The sequence below is a fragment of the Bufo gargarizans genome, chromosome 4, assembly GCF_014858855.1.
Source record: "Bufo gargarizans isolate SCDJY-AF-19 chromosome 4, ASM1485885v1, whole genome shotgun sequence".
In the NCBI taxonomy this organism is placed as follows: Eukaryota; Metazoa; Chordata; class Amphibia; order Anura; family Bufonidae; genus Bufo; species Bufo gargarizans.
The window spans coordinates 219,912,081-219,933,352 of NC_058083.1; the positions used below are offsets into that span (position 1 = coordinate 219,912,081).

The following is a 21,272-nucleotide window of genomic DNA, read 5'->3' on the forward strand; positions in this document are numbered from 1 at the left end:
GTCACTGTTAAGGCAGCAGGATACTGAGGAGGATACTGTTAAGGCAGCAGGGTACTGTCAGGTCACTGTTAAGGCAGCAGATTACTGTCAGGTCACTGTTAAGGCAGCAGGGTACTGTCAGGTCACTGTTAAGGGGTGGGCCCCTGAGGAGGTCACTGTTACGGCAGCAGGGTACTGTCAGGTCACTGTTAAGGCAGCAGATTACTGTCAGGTCACTGTTAAGGCAGCAGGGTACTGTCAGGTCACTGTTAAGGGGTGGGCCCCTGAGGAGGTCACTGTTACGGCAGCAGGGTACTGTCAGGTCACTGTTAAGGCAGCGGGGTACTGTGGAGGTCACTGTTATGGGGGCAGGCCCCTGAGGAGGTCACTGTCAAGGGAGTGGGGTGCCGTAAAACTTATTGTTAAAGGGGTGGGTGCTGTGAAGGTCAAAGTTAAGGGGGTGGGCTGCTGTGGAGGTCCCATTTTAAAGTGGCGGGGCACTGTGGGGGGTCAGTGTTAAGGGGTGGGGGACTGTGGAGGTCACTGTTTTGGGGGCGGGTGCTGTAGAGGTCACTGTTATAAGGGATACTGTCGATATCTTTTAACGACACACAGAAACATTAAATGAAACAGATGGAATATACCCATGCGAAGCCTTCTGCTAGTCAGAAAAAAAAAAAGATTATAAAAAAGGGAAAATTCATCACTATCTGATTTTAAGTAATAAAAGAATATAGGTGATACACTTCCTTTTAGACAATGGTGTTCACTATGCCTTGTTTGAAATCAGCATTATCTATTATGGATTGTTAGAGGAATTTCCCAGTATAGACATAATGGTTGGCTCACATTATTGTTACCTTTTCTGTATTTCTACTAATATTATAATACATACTTTTGATATCTTTGGCTTTTCTTGATGGGTCCTAGGAGAGATGAGGGTACAGTTATAGTCACTAAGGTTGTCCTGTGTGCTACAGGAGTCGGTGTGGACAGCCTCAAAGGCATTAATCAATGTTTCTTCCACAAAAAAGACAATAAGAGCTGTGTTTCATCAGAGCCTATAAAGTTAATGAACAGAACTGCAGGGCATAAAATCTGCATTATGTCCTCTGTTCCATGACATTCTCAAGAGCTGTAATTTAGTTTGTTGGATGCATATAAACGGATTTGTCTTTGGATGGTAAGATAAAGTGACATTGGTTTACATGGCTTATCTTACATTGTCAGATGAATCTGTTAGTATGTGATTAGGTCAAAATGAAAGCAACATAATAAAAAAAGTCAACCCGATATTTCAGCTACAAAAAGAAATGTCATAGTTACAATTTTATCAGTGTTGTTGTAGTCGGCTCCTGTTTATTTCTCTACTGTATGATGATACGCTGTATGATGAACTAGCAAGACGAGAACAATGGGGCACGCATGGATATTATTACAACCATAGCAGAAACCCTCCATCCAGGAGGCTGCGGCAGACCACTTAGGCAGGGGAAGGTGGTTACATTGTGTAAAGCAAGGTGGTGGCTTTCTGCCGTTTGTAAATTCAGTGTATTGTCGACTGTTTGGTGGTGGGGCACCCCTGCCGATTGGCTGTTTAAAGGTGTTGTAGTTCAATGAACGTTGCAAAATGCCAAGCGCATTGTGTGGCTGTACTTGGTATTACAGCCTGGGACCATTGACTTGGAACGTCATGTCGCTGGCCTAGAAAGAGGCCGCAGCACTCCCTCTTCAAACAGCAGTGGGGGTGCTGGGAGTCGAACCCTTACCGATCAGATATTGATAACATATCCTGAGGATAGGTTGTCACTATTCAATATTGTACTCCTGGAAATACACTGTTAATGCTTCTTTGTGTGAGGTGCCCAGTAGTAACAGGGGCATGGTGGCACATGGCATACATGTGAAAGTTATGGTAATTAGCCATCTATAATTATATACATAATTCATACATATTGATATAAATATCAACATGATCATCCTTCATAAGTGTTCATCATATATAGTGCATGAGTATATCTGTGATGATTAAATCGCTGTAGTGCGTATGTGCCCTAAAACCATAAAATATGGCTTGATAGTTCAATAATCAAGTAATCCCAAATTTACATCAAAGGGAGGAATTCATGGATGATACAAAACTAACAGATGTAACTTGTAATCACCAGTAGTAAGGCAGTGGCTTGGCGCCATAATCTCAGCATTTTTCATCTAAATAGATACATGATAGATATATAGATATTAGATAGATAGATAGAAAAAATCTGGCAGCACTATAAAAACGAAAAAGAAAAGCGGGTGCAAGCCCAAAGTGACTAGACTATTGCCAATGTACATAAACAGCAAACAGGCAGTACTCCAAAAATAAAAATGAAGATTTTTATTATCCCATGTGGATAAGCGTATTTTTGGAGTACTGCCTGTTTGCTGTTTAGATAGATAGATAGATAGATAAATAGTAAATAGATAGATAGATATTCGATAGATAGATAGATAGTAAATAGATATTCGATAGATGGATAGATAAATAGTAAATAGATAGATAGATAAATAGTAAATAGATATATAGATAGATAGAAGATATATAGATAGATAGTAAATAGATATATAGATAGATAGATAGACAGACATATAGATAGAATAAAATAAAATGCTTTAGTATAAAAAACAAATTCAATGAAAAAGCAAAACTGCATAAACAGCGCTATATATGTCATGTTGCACCAGATCCGGGTGATTTTGCCATGCCTATGTGGCTGTTCAAACATAACATGCCAGGCTTGCTTTGACTCAGGATAATGAACACCTGATGTAGAGTAATGCATTCTGCTGTCACGCCTGTGGTTGGAAATGTACATTTAAGCTATTAAGAGACATAATTACACATCCCTTAGAATGGCTTCATCAATCTGTTTCACGGTTCCTACACATTCGCATTTAGCAGGATTTATTCCGACTTGGTTGCTGCTGGCGGATTTGTTTTACGTTTGTTAAAAAGTTTACTATAGGCCCGTTTTACACAGTGACTCTTGTTCAGATCCAAACGACTACCAGATTCTGTAACGATATGATGAATGACTGATAAAAATGTTGTTGATGTTGTCTAAATTTCCAGTGCAGAAATGGACACATTTTTTTTCAGATTTAAATTTTACCCCTTCATAACCAGGCCATTTTTCATATTCATTTTTTACTCCCAGCCTTCCCAGAGCCATAACTTTTGTAATTTTCCATTCACATAGCCTTATAAGGGCTTTTTTTGTGGGACAAGTTGTACTTTGTAATGCCACCATTTACAGTTGCATACAATGTAGTGGGATGCTGGAAAAAAAATTCAGATGGGGTGGAATTAGAAAAAAACAGTTTTAGGTTTTTTGTTTTTACAGTGTTTCCTATGCAGTAAAACCGATCTGTTAGCAAACATTTATATAGTTTTTCTTGTGTTTTAACACTGAAAAAAAAAAAACTGAGAAAAAAAGGTCTTTGCTTTGCCATGTATAACTTTTTATTTTTATGTCTATGGAGCTGTGTGAGGTCTGATTTATGATTTGTGTGTATGACTTTTGATCACTTTTTATATATTTTTTAGTGGTGGAGGTGTAGTGACAAAAAAAAAAAAGGTGAATTTACGTTTTTCATGTTTTTCTCCATTACTTCGTATGGGATAAGTATTTTTGTATTTTAATAGTACAGGCAATTTCAGTCAAAGTTCCCTTAGGACACTTGAACATGCAATCATAGATTCCAATGAATTAGCATTGGAGTCTTTGAGCATTTCACTATGTTCCTATGAAGTCCTGCGACAGGCCAGGTCTCCAAAGGAACGTAGCTATCACAGGATCCTTGAGGGGGACCAAGGCTGCCTCGAGGAATTAACAGCTGCCCTGATTGCCACTAGGGTGAGCCATTTCATCCCCGGAGGTGCTGCGCTTTCATGTATTCGTCACTTAACCGCAAAATCTGAAGGGTCAAATGTCTGTGACCGTTGTTATCGCTGGTTGCAGACATTAGTCCCGGGAGTCTGCTATTTAAAACAGCAGGCACTCAGTAGTTACAGTATGGTGCCAGCTGCACTCACGAGAGGGCGCTATTTTTAAATTTATGATGGGCGGTCAGGAAACAGTATTGCTTAGTGACTTATCACTTATTGGTGATTGCTTCATGTAAACTGCATAGTTGCCAAGGGTCCTGGATTTGCAGGGACTGTCCCTAATTTTCAGAGCAAATCCTAGCAAATTCTGGCGGTCCTGGACCCAAAATGGGCAAGGTTATGTTTTGCTCTGCCTGTGAGTGGGTAGTCATGTGTGGGTATGCCGGCGTTCCCAGGGGCAGGTGTCACATGTCATGAATTTACCAAGTGCAATGTTAGTAAATATGTAACAGTCCTGAACATGAGTTGGCAAAATAACTAAATTCAGAAGAGGAACCCCAAAGTTGCAAGGTGCAAAGATACCATTAACAGAAAAATTATATTTTTCACTTATACCCAATAAGAGAGAATACTGTGTTTTCTGTGAGGTTGACTTCCTATAAACTACAAGATTGCATCATCAACATCCATCAAATCCCTTCTGATGGGTCTCAGACACTTCCTCACCCCAACCAGCTCCACCATCCTTGTTTCTCATATCTCTCCATACATTGAGTGGTGCTGAAAATAAAGGCCCTAAAGGATCAGGAGTTCAGTGATAAAGTAAATGAGTTTCTACGATGTTTAGTTGAAGTTTCCCTGACCGACACTAACAGTCTATACATATCAGTGTGTGTTGTATGCAGAATCTCCGGTGTATTTCTATGAGGTGTAGCTTCACGCTGCTCTCCCTTGACTCCTGCTTGTAAGAGCTGACAGGAAGTAGTAACCTGTCACAAGCAGGAGGCAGGGAAGACAGGCTGAAGTTGAATAACATAGGAATACACTGAGGCTCTGAAGTGAGTTAGGGGACATTAGTTCTATGTCACTGATTTATCACTTGCTGCATTCTGAAAGGAATCAGAGCAGAGCAAGCGCATTATGATGAGACTCTGTCCCCTCTGTCACTTAAAAGCTACAAGTTTATTGGGAAGATGTAGGCTGCATTAGTCGGGAAGTAGTAGCCAAGATGGCTGGTGACTCATAGAACAGATATACAAAGGTACATCCAAGAGCCTTTACATTACATTATTCTTTAATAATCGTCTATGTGACACTATATAGTACAAAAAAGGTGGAGTGACATTTTAAACTGTATCCAGCCTAGAGAATTCTATATGACCTAAATAGATCCTCAGCACAATCTCACTCTTGCCCTGAAATTTGGCGATAGCATATCAGTCTGGATCAGAAGGGCATCTGGTTAGGGCACAGTGCATTGCCTAGACTAGATACCCTTGTTTCAACAGTGGTGATACAATGGTAAAACACTGTGCAGCAAAATGTGTTAGAAAGTTGCAGTACTTTTCATTAAATTATGCCCAAATAATTTCAATTTTTTTTCAGAAACTGCACCACTTTTGACCATGGGTTGCATCAGGTATTAAAGTTCACCCTCATTTACTAGAATAAGTATAAGTTGCAATACCGGATACAGCTCATAGACAAGGGTGATGAAAGCAGACCCTCAACGACGTGACTAATATAATTTACAAATGTGTCTAGAAATGTCAACGGGAGTTCCCAGATTCACAATAATAGCTATCATCAGCTTACAATGAAATAACTCTGCGGGTGCAAATCTGCTGTTACAACCACACAAATGCTGCAGGACCCCACAAGAGTTAAATCAGGGTTCAAGAGCCACTGATTTAGCATAAGCCCTTTAAGATATTCTCTTAGTTTTATTGTATTCCTTGAGTTGTCGCTTCTTCTCATTTTGCTGTTGCATTAAATTGTTAACATGAAGGTAATATGTGCTTTTATGTTCAGATCTAGGGAAAATCCGGAGTGCAGTGGGAAGCGCACAGTTGCTCATGTCCCAAAAGTTTCAACAGTTTTACTGGCTGTGTCAGCAAAATTTGGTAAGTGAACATTGCAGTATTTTATATCACTTTATTTCTATGTTTAAGGTAAGGGCTACACGGCGACACCTGTCACGGCCAGGATTGCTGAGTAGCAGTGATTCTATAGAAATGAATGGGATCGCCGTGGCAGTCGCAAGAAATCCAACACAGCTAGATTTCTTGCGACTGCCACAGCTATCCCATTCATTTCTATGGTATCACTGCTACTCGGCGATCCTGGCCGGGACAGCTGTCGCCGTGTAGCCCTTGCCTAAAGGTATGATCAAGCGGTCAGGATTCTGCATGCAGTTATGGAAGCCAAACCAGGAGTGAATTCAAGAAAAGAGGAGAAGTTGTATCTGTCATTTATACTTTCTCTCCTTTTATGGTCCGCTCCTGATTTTGGCTTACAAAACTGCATGCAAAAACCTGACTGCGTGCCCATACCCTAATGCCCCACGACTGATACAATCAGATTTCATGCTTACACTAAAAAAAGATAAAAAGTGCAGTCAAGAGAAGGAGCTCTAGAAAAATTGTTCAGTTGGGCCTCTTCAGTCTTTTATCTCAGTAGGCTTATAAGACACATTGTGAATGAATGTTCCAAAAGAATTAACTTTATGTGACAAACCCGAATCAGATCAGTTGTGATGTATTAATATGATCTACAATCATCTATATAAAGACACATGTTGTCTAGGATTGACAGTTCCTTGACATCTACCAGAATAGCTGTCAGTTCATCAGCCTCTCAAATAGAAAACAAGAAAATGTGTTCTCATACATTGCTATAAGGTTTGTGTTAGATCAGCATAGGTTCACACTTCCGATCTAGAGATCCGGCAAGCTGTTTTGACAGAGAATAGCCTGCCTGAGCGCACCACATTCAGCCTAGCCGGATACTGCCATTCACCGCCAGACAACATTGACTATAATGGGATCCGGCCACTTTCTAGCAGGACTCCCGTGTCTCAGACAAAAACTGGTGCATAAAGTGGCTTTTGTCCGCCATTAATGCCAGAAACCAGCAGGATCCCTTCATAGTCAATGGGGTCTGACTGTGAATGACAGTATCCAGCTAGGCCAGAGGTGTGAACCTACCCTTACAAAACTGAGTTTGTTTTTTCCCTGGAAACAGTGGAATTCTTGTTCATTGGCTATTTCTGGTATTCTAGCCTAGCCCTATTCACGTGAGTTACAATACCATGCACAACCCATAGACAAGCTTAGAGATTTTTTTTTAAATTTCCCCAAAATGCCGCAAATTTCCACTCCTTAGTCATCCTTTCTGCCGGTGACCTCACTCAGCCGCTGCATCCACATCTTGTGCACTAAGGATATCAGCGGTATGGGGCATGCACAGTATGAGGTCGATGCCCACAGTATGGACTGTAATACACGGGTACAGGCAGGTTGCCAGTAATGCACCCATACATGCAAGATTTGGATGCAGAGTCTTAGAGATGTCAAAGGCATAGAGGAATGGGGTCAATGAAGTCAGACCACCCTTTTTTTAAAGTGGCTAGAAAAGATGCTATAACACTTGTATTCTAGAAAATTGGCATACAGCCTTTTATATATTATCTCCAATTTAGTTTATTTAGTGTCTTTTATCATTGCCAAAGTAATTCATGTATAAAACAGCATCTGCCACATGCTAACAAAATGTAAAGATGGAACTTCAGGTATGACCACACAGCGAAGCCGTGTCGTGGTTGCAATGCGGTTGAGTACCTTGTGGCTGAAGGGGCCGCAGCATGCTCTAATTGAACTAATGAAGATTGCAATAATTAGTCGATCTGCACACGTGGCCACATGGCCTTTAACAATGCTGTCCAACTAAACATTACTTGACCACGACGCCTACACAACCGCACTATGTGGTCATACCCTAATGGATTGTAGCAGGACTTCTGTCCTCTGGATAGGTCATGAGCATCTTCTTGCTGCTTTTCCCAGGCCAGGAGATGTCACGTTCATAGATCATCAGTATATAACTCACAGACAACCATTTTAAATGCAATGTCCACATAATTACTCCAATGCATCAAAATTAAAAAAAATTGCTACTTTTCAAATAATTTGGATGGTGACACAATCCTTTGCATTGGAGCTATAGACTATTTGCAAAGTGTATTCTTTATATTAAGGATTTTGGATCCTCATTCGGATGGCTGAAGGACCCCTGTTATGCAGCTCCTGAATTGTTATATTTCCTGCCCTATGGAATCTTACATTCTAACGCACGTTGGTGTCCAGAAGAACAGTCACACTGTAATGTCAGTCAATAGTTTGAAACACAAGACAGTTCATAAATCAATGATGCTGATGTGCCTTAAATGTCAGAATAGATTTAGCTTCCATCAGGCCATGTGTTAAAAGCTTCCTTGCTGTCTGAGAAGTTGGCTGTTAAGATGAAGTACCTGAAATGCGAGTAAGAAAATGGGCTTCTTTTGTGATGGGTTCTAGATTTTCAGATCTTTCCTTTCTTCTTGTAAAAGGACAGATTTCTTGTGAACTATAGTTACATGTGAGTAAGCAAAATAAATTATATCAAATGTAGATAAAGGGAAATACTGTGGGAGATTTACTAATCAAAAAGGCCTGAATTCTAGTGTAATTTACGTAAAAAAAAAAAAAAGATGGAAAATCAGGATGCATGCTTTGCACTAGATTTTTTTCGAATTCATCTGATAAGGAGGTGTGGCCTACAGGAAAGGGGCGTGACTTAGGATGCAACTGTGTGCACCAAAAATGCACTAAAATAATGACACCTGATTCTACGTAAAGTAAGCCAATAATAGGTGATGTAAACTTGTAAAGGTGCAACAGATCAACAGATGTACAGTATATGGTGTTGGTGCTTTGTTTTATTTTCCCTATACCCATTCACTTAAAGGAATGAGCCCTGGATGGTAAAAAGGGCAAGAATGGTGTATACTGCAAGCTTCTCTGCACAGACCAACAATCCATATGGAAAAACTGCTGTGTGACCAATCACTTTAATGGATACATGTACTATTTGGGTGTAGTCCGGATAGCACATGGACAAAAAAGACACCCGTCTAAATCAGTATTTTTATTTATTTATTTCTATAGGTATTTTAATAAAAAACTCTTTACCTGCTGCTTGGACTCAAAAGGAAAGTCCATGAGTTCTACCGTCCCCACTCATGCAGCGCGATTGACAACTCTCTATGTATACAAACCTATTTTGGAAAAACTGTAAATCACCCTGTGTGGTGCAAATTGAAGCAGGGCTAACAAGTGTAAGGTGGAGGGATCAGGATTCACAAGTGTAAGGTGGGGGAATGAGGACTCACAAGTGCAAGGTGGGGGAATCAGGACTCACAAGTGCAAGGTGGGGGAATCAGGACTCACAAGTGTAAGGCGTAGGAATCAGGACTCACAAGATTAAGGTAGAGGAATCAGGATTCACAAGTGTAAGGTAGGGGAATCAGGACTCACAAGTGTAAAGCGTACGAATCAGGGCTCACAAGTGTAAGGCGTAGAAATTAGGACACACAAGTGTAAGGTGGAAGAATCAGGACTCACAAGTGTAAGGTGGAGGAATCAAGATTCACAAGTGTAAGGTGGGGGAATCAGGACCCACAAGTGTAAGGTGGAGGAATCAGGATTCACAAGTGTAAGGTGGAGGAATCAGGATTCACAAGTGTAAGGTGGGGGAATCAGGATTCACAAGTGTAAGGTGGAGGAATGAAGACTCACAAGTGTAAGGTGGAGGAATCAGGACTGACAAGTGTAAGGCGTAGGAATCAGGACTCACAAGTGTAAGGCGTAGGAATCAGGACTCACAAGTGTAAGGTGGGGGAATCAGGACTCACAAGTGTAAGGTGGGTGAATCAGGACTCACAAGTGTAAGGTGGGGGAATCAGGACTCACAAGTGTAAGGCGTAGGAATCAGGACTCACAAGTGTAAGGTGGGGGAAGCAGAACTCACAAGTGTAAGGTGGGGAATCAGGACTCACAAGTGTAAGGTGGGGGAATCAGGACTCACAAATGTAAGGCGTAGGAATCAGGACTCACAAATGTAAGGCATGGGAATCAGGACTCACAAGTGTAAGGTGTAGGAATCAGGACTCACAAGTGTAAGGTGGGGGAATCAGGACTCGCAAGTGTAAGGTGGGGGAATCAGGACTCACAAATGTAAAGCGGAGGAATCAGGACTCACAAATGTAAGGCATGGGAATCAGGACTCACAAGTGTAAGGTGGGGGAATCAGGACTCACAAGTGTAAGGCGGGGGTATCAGGATTTACACGTGTAAGGCGTAGGAATCAGGACTCACAAGTGTAAGGTGGGGGAATCAGGACACAAGTGTAAGGCGGGGGTATCAGGATTTACAAGTGTAAGGTGGAAGAATCAGGACTCACAAGTGTAAGGCGTAGGAATCAGGACTCACAAGTGTAAGGTGGAGGAATCAGGACTCACAAGTGTAAGCTGGAGGAATCAGGACTCACAAGTGTAAGGTGGTGGAAGGAGCGCAGCAGCCTTCTCACAGTTTACCGCAGGCCCAGTGACGTCACGACTAGTATCAACTGGCCTGGGCTGGGCTAAGCTCCATTCAAGTGAACAGAGCTTAGCCGCGCCCAGGCCAGTTGGTACTAGTCGTGACGTCACTGGGCCTGCGGTAAACACTGAGAAGGCCGCGGCGCTACTGGAGCGCTCGCTGCCTTCTCAAACAGCTGATTGGCGGGGGTCCTGAGGGATGGACCCCCGCCGATCAGATGCTGATGATCTATCCAGAGGATAAATCATCAGTTTAAACAAACTGCAGAACCCCTTTGATGTCTGAAGGGCACTGTAGGGACAGTCTTACAGTGTTGGATCACTAATGGGGTATGTTTACTGCAAGTCTGGCACTATTACTGTGTTGGGGCACAAAGGGCACTAGGCATGTATGGATAAGCATTGGGCAGTGTTAGGCTACTTTCACACTTGCGTTCGGCGTTCCGCTTGTGAGTTCCGTTTGAAGGCTCTCACAAGCGGACCCCAACGGATCCGTACAGCCCCAATGCATTCTGAGTGGATGCGGATCCGCTCAGAATGCCTCAGTCTGGCACCGTCTGTCCTCCGCTAAGCAGGCGGACACCTGAACGCAGCTTGCAGCGTTCGGGTGTCCGCCTGGCCGTGCGGAGCCAAACGGATCCGTCCAGACTTACAATGTAAGTCAATGGGCACGGATCCGTTTAAAGTTGACACAATATGGCTCAATTTTAAACGGATCCGTCCCCCATTGACTTTCAATGTAAAGTCTGGACGGATCCGTCTGAGTAACTTTCAGAAATATAATGCAGATGGATCCGTTCTGAACGGATCCTATCATCTGCATTATAGGAGTGGATCCGTCTGTGCAGACACCAGACGGATCCGCTCTGAACGCAAGTGTAAAAGTAGCCTTAGAGATATGGCTTAGTGTTCAAACATTTGCCCCAGAGCGCTATGCGCCTCTGATATTGCCCCGCGTTGGATCATGCTAGTATAGCAGACCCGGCAGAGCAGCTTTAAAGTATTTTGTAAGACAGTATGACAGAACTGTATAGTGGATTCTAAGCATCACCAGTGTATGCCATTTCTCTAGGCTGCATGATATAGCTCACTCCTCCAAAAGATAAACTACACATCTGATATTTGCAGACTAAAGAAGAAAAAGTATAGCGTGGATTTTCAGCCAGTAGCATCAGTGAAACTAAATAGCAATATCTAGCTTCAAAGTAAGGAGGATTGCAATGCATAAATTAGCCTTACATCACATTGCATGTATTTAGAGGATTTAAATGCCATTAGTGTTTGGCATTGCTACTGTGCTTAATCTGAAAAGCATATCAAACACTCCACAGACTGCTCTTCTATCTATGCAGTCATGCATACGTAATTCTATCATGTGCCATTCAATGACAGGAAGAGCAGCTTGTGCTCTCTGCCATATTACTACAGTCATCCACAAAGCCAATTTCTGGTGTTCGATACAGAGGCATTCTCCCAAAAACTGTAAGCCTCATGGTGTCATTTATTTGATCATGGAAGTCAATGTATATCTTGTAGTGGCGGATGTCAGAAGCTTCTTCTAGTGGTATACATTGGGGATATTTCCAGTGTACACTGATAAAGCAGTGGGAGCAGAGCTTTCTGTCTGCACTATGGCATTACTGTGTGCAGAATGCTTATATTTTATGCTAGCTTTATTATTGCTATGACACAGTTTTGGTTATTAGACTACAGCTGAGACATCACTCATTTTATAACACCTTCTTTATGACAATATCCCTGTTTTGTGACAACACTTTTTGCATCATCCCTGCGCTCCACCGTTACTGTGTGAATGAACTAAAGCTACAAGTGGGCACAGTCCTCACACAAGTCCTTCAAACAGTTGACTGGCTGGGGTACCAATATTCTGACCCTGAAAACTCCCCTATATCTGCAGTTCTAAGGAAAACCACTGATATGACACTCCAAAAGTAGAAAATAATAGCAGAACTGCTTGTCCGGTGCTGCTTCCTCTTTCTTTTATCTTACATACTGATATGACACTGAAAGACTAGGGCCAGATTTATCATTAGCTCAATTCAAAATAATGGAGCGAAAAAGTCACAAATTTTTGCACAATCGCTTAAACTGCGCAAAAATTTGCTACTTTTATTGGCTCTGCGCTATGCTCGCCAGTTTTCTGAAAGTGGGCGTGTTTTCTTATGTAAATGAATCTCTAGACAAATTTACTATTGCGACAATTTAAAAAGTCGCAAAAAATTGTGCAATTTCACTCCAGTGAGGACCATGCTTATCTTTATGCGACTTTTTAATAGAACATGCGACTTTTTCGTAAAGACGTGCGACTTTTGTAAAGCCGCTTACTGAAGGATAAACTTCTACCGTAAAAACAACTTTTTCACATAATTATAGGACCATTAATAAATCTGACTCAGTCAAAAGTGACTTTGGACATATGTAAAAGTGGAGTAAGATGTAAGTGTATTGATAAATCTGGCCCTAGGAGTTCTTTTACAGTGTGAGGAGACACTGACATCTAGTGGCAAATCTAAAGATTACAGGTGTAAAACCATTTCTTCAACAATAATTCAGTGTACCAATGGAAATAGAATGAAAACGTACATGGATGAGCCCTGAGCTAAGCAATTCAGGGCAGCACTGCTTGTTTTTAGTTGTGCCTATAATCTCTATGGTCGTATTATCTGCTAATCATAAAGGCAGTTGTAGGGAGACAGGAAACTAAAGTGGGCTGCGCGTTAGAGAGGTTGTCTTGCATCATATGGACATCATTCAGGGGGTCCTCTGCTCAGAACCTACATGAGCCAGAGCACTAAACTGCTGCAAACAGCAGGGAGTTATGAAACTGAACTTATAGCAATAGTTGCTAGGTTGGCTTTAATGTGACGAAGGGTTGCCATGCGGAGAGAACGCCTTTCATTTTTCATTGCAAGATGAAATAATAGACAGTATAGCAAGAGATGTACCAGATTTATGACAGAGCTGATGCTGGATGAGAAATTTGGAGCAACACTTTTGTATAAGTTTATACCACCTATTGGTTGGCTTACTTTGCACCAAAATATTGCGCCATGCTTCCTTGCCGCATGAGGAGCAAGAGTTTAACACATGATAAATGTGGTGGAAAGCATAAATGCCAGTTTTTTTTTGTGCAAGTTAAGCAATAATTCTTCCACATTTAGCTTAGTAGATCTCCCCCATTAGTCCCACATTTCCCATTCTTATAGCCCCCCACTTATGTGGAAGAGTTCTTATACAGAAATATATTACATCATGAATACATGGTGATAATAATAAAGGGAAGGTAAGGAAGTTATTGATATACACTCATTGACAAAAAAATAATGCACCAAGAAGGTGTAATCAAATGAAACCTTATATGTGTTGGGCATGGAGGCATCCAGGTTTCATCTAGTATCCTGCGGCACATTTGCCCACAGATGTTGCAGTGGGCCCTGTAGCTCCTGCACACTCATAGGTTGCTGAAGCTGGCGTTCTGGGCAGGCCTGATGAATGCTCAATTGGTGATAAATTTGACAACCGGAAAGGCCAAGGAAGGGTTGCAATCTGAGTCATTCCAGGGAACCTCTTGCTGTGTGTGATTTTCCTGCTGCCAGTTGGAAGGTCTGCCGTGAGAGACAACACATGTGGCTGTACTAGTAGGGTGGCCACAGGCTTCACACCAGAAGGCCGGACCTCACCGACCACGCCCCCAAATTTATAACCCACGCCAACCTCTGTGAAGCCACGCCCCATCGCCGGCCGGGGGAAGGGGAGGGGGAAGAACTTTTGGAGGAGCCAGGAGTGTCCTTCAAGGGCCAGGGGTTGACTGGAGCCAGCCAGTCCCTCCTTCACAGTAGTTATTAGCCCCTTTCAGCAGTCCCCCGAGGGGTTAATAAATACTGTGAATGGGGGACTGCTGGAAGGGGTTAATAACTACTGTGAAGGGCCTTTTACAGTAGTTATTAACCCCTCAGCAGTCCCCCATTCACAGTATTTATTAACCCCTTTCAGCAATCCCCGGCGGCCCACAGCACAGACCAGTGAGTACCTAATTTCCCCCCTAGTTATTACAGTCCCCCCATTCACAAACTTCCCCCCTTTCAGTTTCAGCAATCCTCGGCCTGGCCACAGCAAAGTCTTTCAGACCAGTACGAGCAGCCTTGAATACCTCAGTGCAGCTACGCTCCTCAGAGTCTGTTCCTCCTTCCACTTCCCGCAGCGCCTGCAAACCAGAATTGACTGGCGCGAATCTGCAGGCAGCGTGTGATATCAGTGCGCTCTGCTCTGTGACTACTGATCTGGATCATGCGAGTGACTGATACTTAAAGTGCCCCTCACAGTAGTCTCGCAGAGAGTCGACGATAACCACAAAAAAGGAGGACTTCAGGACCAGAAGTTTAAAATCAGACTTTCGGGCCTAAAACCGGACGTCTGACCACCCTAGACTGTAGTATGTCCTGCAATAATCACTGAACTGTTAGTATCCATTCTATTACTACTAGGGGGTCACGACTGTCGTATGCAATGACTTCCCTGATCATTACACCAGCATTTGGGGAAGTGTGTCACTCTACAGCAAAGGCAGGATTGAAGAGCTCACCAGGACGCCACCATGCTCGAACCCGACTATTATGGGATCCCAAACAGAACCAGGTTTCTCATTCAAGACATCATTGCAAACTAAGGCCGCTATCAGTGGCAGGAGATGTAATAAGCACTGTAACAGCAAATTTCCTTCTGGTAAGCACCTGGAAATTGATCGGGCAGAGATAGGGTTGTGTAATGAAGGTGCCACCTGTTTCTGGATGGTGTACAACAAAACTGTGGGAGCTGCTGGTGGTTGTCGACAGATCAAACCATCTTCTCTACTGGTGGTCTTTCTGGGCTGTCCAGAGCCTGTTCACTGTGTTTCTTGTCTTGGCATAACAACTGCTCCTAACACCTTCTAATAGTTAGATCAGAATGGCCTAGACAGCAGGCAATTCAATGAAACGACCATCCTGTTTCTTTCAGTCAAATTATGTGCCCCCTCTCAAAGTCAACTGTTCAAAATCACTTTCAGTGCATCAAAGAGGCATGTCTAGTAATTAAAAATTTCTCACCAAGAGGTACACTACCCAAAAGTAGCCTCTGAGAGCCTTTTTATAGGGCACTGGGGGGAAGCATTTTTACACTCTTTTGTGCAAAACCGTGTCTAATGAAACCATATTTGTAATCATTTACATATCTGCCTGAGACAGCAATCTGTACCAATTCAACGTTTCTATCTGGGTGCGTTAGGGATAGATAGTGTATGTACAGTGTCAGACTGGAGTGCCTAGGGCCCGCCAGTAAAATTCATTCTGGGGGCCCACTGTATAACTACATGCAATAATTGTCAGTTCATATTGGGTCAAACAGCAGCAAGATGCTACAAGATGATTATGGGGGTCCTTGTGGTGACTTTGAGAGGGCAGGTCCCTAATGAAAGATGACACTTGCTGCCTGTTTACCTACAAGTCATCTCAGCCCCCTGATGCATAATAATAAACTGGGTAATTTGTTACATTATCTACCTAGATATCTACAGTATATGTAGTGCAGTCAGCCTATTGTAACTTGTACAAAAAAAAGCAAGGATTTTTACAAGGTAAAAAATCTCATTTTATTCAATATAAATCACATGATCATTACAGGTATTGCTCAAATGGGACAGGACATGGAGACTGAGCCACAAGGGGCTATACAATGTGGAGAATCACAATGGGGGATAATGTGACCATACCCAGCAGAGAACAACAATTTACCAGAGGCCGTGAGCAAAAGTGTAGTTGCTGATCCCCTAGCATAAAACAACTACTAACTATTGCTCACAACCTCTGTCTGGGGATGCTGTGAGGTGTCAATGGACGGTGCAGTACTACTAATAAAGATGGCATATAACAATGAACTGCAAACCTCTCGTCCCACCCTGATCCAGCTACCAAGTTTACCTACCCATGTTGCTGCTGTAGAATGGTAACACGACTCCCCCACTGCTTCAACCTCGACACGTGTTTCGCCACATAGGCTTCGTCAGGAGTAGAGTTGAGCGAACACCTGGATGTTCGGGTTCGAGAAGTTCGGCCGAACTTCCCGGAAATGTTCGGGTTCGGGATCCGAACCCGATCCGAACTTCGTCCCGAACCCGAACCCCATTGAAGTCAATGGGGACCCGAACTTTTCGGTACTAAAAAGGCTGTAAAACAGCCCAGGAAAGGGCGAGAAGGCTGCAAAAGGCAGCAACATGTAGGTAAATCCCCTGCAAACAAATGTGGATAGGGAAATGAATTAAAATAAAAATTAAATAAATAAAAATTAACCAAAATCAATTGGAGAGAGGTCCCATAGCAGAGAATCTGGCTTCACGTCACCCACCACTGGAACAGTCCATTCTCAGATATTTAGGCCCCGGCACCCAGGCAGAGGAGAGAGGTCCCGTAACAGAGAATCTGTCTTCATGTCAGCAGAGAATCAGTCTGCATGTCATAGCAGAGAATCAGGCTTCACGTCAGCCACCACTGCAACAGTCCATTGTCATAAATTTAGGCCAAGCACCCAGGCAGAGGAGAGAGGTCCCGTAACAGACAATCTGGCTTCATGTCAGCAGAGAATCAGTCTTCATATCATAGCAGAGAATCAGGCTTCACGTCAGCCACCAATGCAACAGTCCATTGTCAGATATTTAGGCCCAGCACCCAGGCAGAGGAGAGAGGTCCCGTAACAGACAATCAGGCTTCACGTCAGCCACCAGTGCAACAGTCCATTAGCATATATTTAGGCCCAGCACCCAGGCAGAGGAGAGAGGTCCCGTAACAGAGAATCTGGCTTCATGTCAGCAGAGAATCAGTCTGCATGTCATAGCAGAGAATCAGGCTTCACGTCAGCCACCACTGCAACAGTCCATTTTCATAAATTTAGGCCAAGCACCCAGGCAGAGGAGAGAGGTCCCGTAACAGACAATCTGGCTTCATGTCAGCAGAGAATCAGTCTTCATATCATAGCAGAGAATCAGGCTTCACGTCACCCACCACTGTAAGAGTCCATTTTCATAAATTTAGGCCCAGCACCCAGGCAGAGGAGAGAGGTCCCGTAACAGACAATCTGGCTTCATGTCAGCAGAGAATCAGTCTTCATATCATAGCAGAGAATCAGGCTTCACGTCAGCCACCAATGCAACAGTCCATTGTCAGATATTTAGGCCCAGCACCCAAGCAGAGGAGAGAGGTCCCGTAACAGACAATCAGGCTTCACGTCAGCCACCACTGCAACAGTCCATTGGCATATATTTAGGCCCAGCACCCAGGCAGAGGAGAGAGGTCCCGTAACAGAGAATCTGGCTTCATGTCAGCAGAGAATTAGTCTGCATGTCATAGCAGAGAATCAGGCTTCACGTCACCCAACATTGGAACAGTCCATTGGCATATATTTAGGCCCTGGCACCCAGACAGAGGAGAGGTTCATTCAAATTTGGGTAGCCTCGCAATATAATGGTAAAATGAAAATAAAAATAGGATTGAATGAGGAAGTGCCCTGGAGTACAATAATATATGGTTAAGGGGAGGTAGTTAATGTCTAATCTGGACAAGGGACGGACAGGTCCTGTGGGATCCATGCCTGGTTCATTTTTATGAACGTCAGCTTGTCCACATTGGCTGTAGACAGGCGGCTGCGTTTGTCTGTAATGACACCCCCTGCCGTGCTGAATACACGTTCAGACAAAACGCTGGCCGCCGGGCAGGCCAGCACCTCCAAGGCATAAAAGGCTAGCTCTGGCCACGTGGACAATTTAGAGACCCAGTAGTTGAATGGGGCCGAACCATCAGTCAGTACGTGGAGGGGTGTGCACACGTACTGTTCCACCATGTTAGTGAAATGTTGCCTCCTGCTAACACGTTGCGTATCAGGTGGTGGTGCAGTTAGCTGTGGCGTGTTGACAAAACTTTTCCACATCTCTGCCATGCTAACCCTGCCCTCAGAGGAGCTGGCCGTGACACAGCTGCCTTGGCGACCTCTTGCTCCTCCTCTGCCTTGGCCTTGGGCTTCCACTTGTTCCCCTGTGACATTTGGGAATGCTCTCAGTAGCGCGTCTACCAACGTGCGCTTGTACTCGCGCATCTTCCTATCACGCTCCAGTGCAGGAAGTAAGGTGGGCACATTGTCTTTGTAGCGTGGATCCAGCAGGGTGGCAACCCAGTAGTCCGCACAGGTTAAAATGTGGGCAACTCTGGCTGTCGTTGCGCAGGCACTGCAGCATGTAGTCGCTCATGTGTGCCAGGCTGCCCAGGGGTAAGGACAAGCTGTCCTCTGTGGGAGGCGTATCGTCATCGTCCTGCCTTTCCCCCCAGCCACGCACCAGTGATGGACCCGAGCTGCGTTGGGTGCCACCCCGCTGTGACAATGCTTCATCCTCATCCTCCTCCACCTCCTCCTCATCCTCGTCCTCCAGTAGTGGGCCCTGGCTGGCCACATTTGTACCTGGCCTCTGCTGTTGCCAAAAACCTCCCTCTGAGTCACTTCGAAGAGACTGGCCTGAAAGTGCTAAAAATGACCCCTCTTCCTCCTCCTCCTCCTCCTCCTGGGCCACCTCCTCTTCCATCATCGCCCTAAGTGTTTTCTCAAGGAGACATAGAAGTGGTATTGTAACGCTGATAACGGCGTCATCGCCACTGGCCATGTTGGTGGAGTACTCGAAACAGCGCAACAGGGCACACAGGTCTCGCATGGAGGCCCAGTCATTGGTGGTGAAGTGGTGCTGTTCTGTAGTGCGACTGACCCGTGCGTGCTGCAGCTGAAACTCCACTATGGCCTGCTGCTGCTCGCACAGTCTGTCCAGCATGTGCAAGGTGGAGTTCCACCTGGTGGGCACGTCGCATATGAGGCGGTGAGCGGGAAGGCCGAAGTTACGCTGTAGCGCAGACAGGCGAGCAGCAGCAGGATGTGAACGCCGGAAGCGCGAACAGACGGCCCGCACTTTATGCAGCAGCTCTGACATGTCGGGGTAGTTGTGAATGAACTTCTGCACCACCAAATTCAGCACATGCGCCAAGCAAGGGATGTGCGTCAAACTGGCTAGTCCCAGAGCTGCAACGAGATTTCGCCCATTATCACACACCACCAGGCCGGGCTTGAGGCTCACCGGCAGCAACCACTCGTCGGTCTGTTGTTCTATACCCTGCCACAACTCCTGTGCGGTGTGGGGCCTGTCCCCCAAACATATGAGTTTCAGAATGGCCTGCTGACGTTTACCCCGGGCTGTGCTGAAGTTGGTGGTGAAGGTGTGTGGCTGACTGGATGAGCAGGTGGAAGAAGAGGAGGAGGAAGTCGAGTAGGAGGAGGTGGCAACAGGAGGCAAAGAATGTTGCCCTGCGATCCTTGGCGGCGGAAGGACGTGCGCCAAACAGCTCTCCGCCTGGGGCCCAGCTGCCACTACATTTACCCAGTGTGCAGTTAGGGAGATATAGCGTCCCTGGCCGTGCTTACTGGTCCACGTATCTGTGGTTAGGTGGACCTTGCCACAGATGGCGTTGCGCAGTGCACACTTGATTTTATCGGATACTTGGTTGTGCAGGGAAGGCACGGCTCTCTTGGAGAAGTAGTGCCGGCTGGGAACAACATACTGTGGGACAGCAAGCGACATGAGCTGTTTGAAGCTGTCTGTGTCCACCAGCCTAAATGACAGCATTTCATAGGCCAGTAGTTTAGAAATGCTGGCATTCAGGGCCAGGGATCGAGGGTGGCTAGGTGGGAATTTACGCTTTCTCTCAAATGTTTGTGAGATGGAGAGCTGAACGCTGCCGTGTGACATGGTTGAGATGCTTGGTGACGGAGGTGGTGGTGGTGTTGGTGGTACATCCCCTGTTTGCTGGGCGGCAGGTGCCAACGTTCCTCCGGAGGCAGAGGAAGAGGCCGAGGCGGCAGCAGCAGAAGAGGCCGAGGCGGCAGCAGCAGAAGAGGCCGAGGCGGCAGCAGCAGAAGAGGTAGCAGGGGGAGCCTGAGTGAGTTCCTTGGTTTTAAGGTGTTTACTCCACTGCTAGAGTTGAGCGAACACCTGGATGTTCGGGTTCGAGAAGTTCGGCCGAACTTCCCAAAAGTGTTCGGGTTCGGGATCCGAACCCGATCCGAACTTCGTCCCGAACCCGAACCCCATTGAAGTCAATGGGGACCCGAACTTTTCGGCACTAAAACGGCTGTAAAACAGCCCAGGAAAGGGCTAGAGGGCTGCAAAAGGCAGCAACATGTAGGTAAATCCCCTGCAAACAAATGTGGATAGGGAAATGAATTAAAATAAAAATTAAATAAATAAAAATTACCCAAAATCAATTGGAGAGAGGTCCCATAGCAGAGAATCTGGCTTCCCGTCACCCACCACTGGAACAGTCCATTCTCAGATATTTAGGCCCAGCACACAGGCAGAGGAGAGAGGTTCCGTAAAAGACAATCTGGCTTCATGTCAGCAGAGTATCAGTCTTCATGTCATAGCAGAGAATCAGGCTTCACATCACCCACCACTGCAACAGTCCATTTTCATAAATTTAGGCCCAGCACCCAGGCAGAGGAGAGAGGTCCCGTAACAGACAATCTGGCTTCATGTCGGCAGAGAATTAGTCTGCATGTCATAGCAGAGAATCAGGCTTCACGTCAGCCACCAATGCAACAGTCCATTGTCAGATATTTAGGCCCAGCACCCAGGCAGAGGAGAGAGGTCCCGTAACAGAGGATCTGGCTTCATGTCAGCAGAGAATCAGTCTTCATATCATAGCAGAG

At 44.7% G+C, this 21,272-nt stretch overlaps 1 protein-coding gene across 1 annotated transcript in view; it reads left to right on the plus strand.

Annotated features, from left to right (window-relative positions):
• The window catches only part of DLGAP2 (DLG associated protein 2), a 177,973-nt gene that overhangs the window by 139,176 nt on the left and 17,525 nt on the right, over positions 1–21,272 (plus strand). Inside the window, exon 8 of the mRNA XM_044290863.1 lies at positions 5,882–5,973. Coding sequence (XP_044146798.1) covers positions 5,882–5,973 — 92 coding nt within the window. The remainder of the gene's footprint in view (positions 1–5,881; positions 5,974–21,272) is intronic.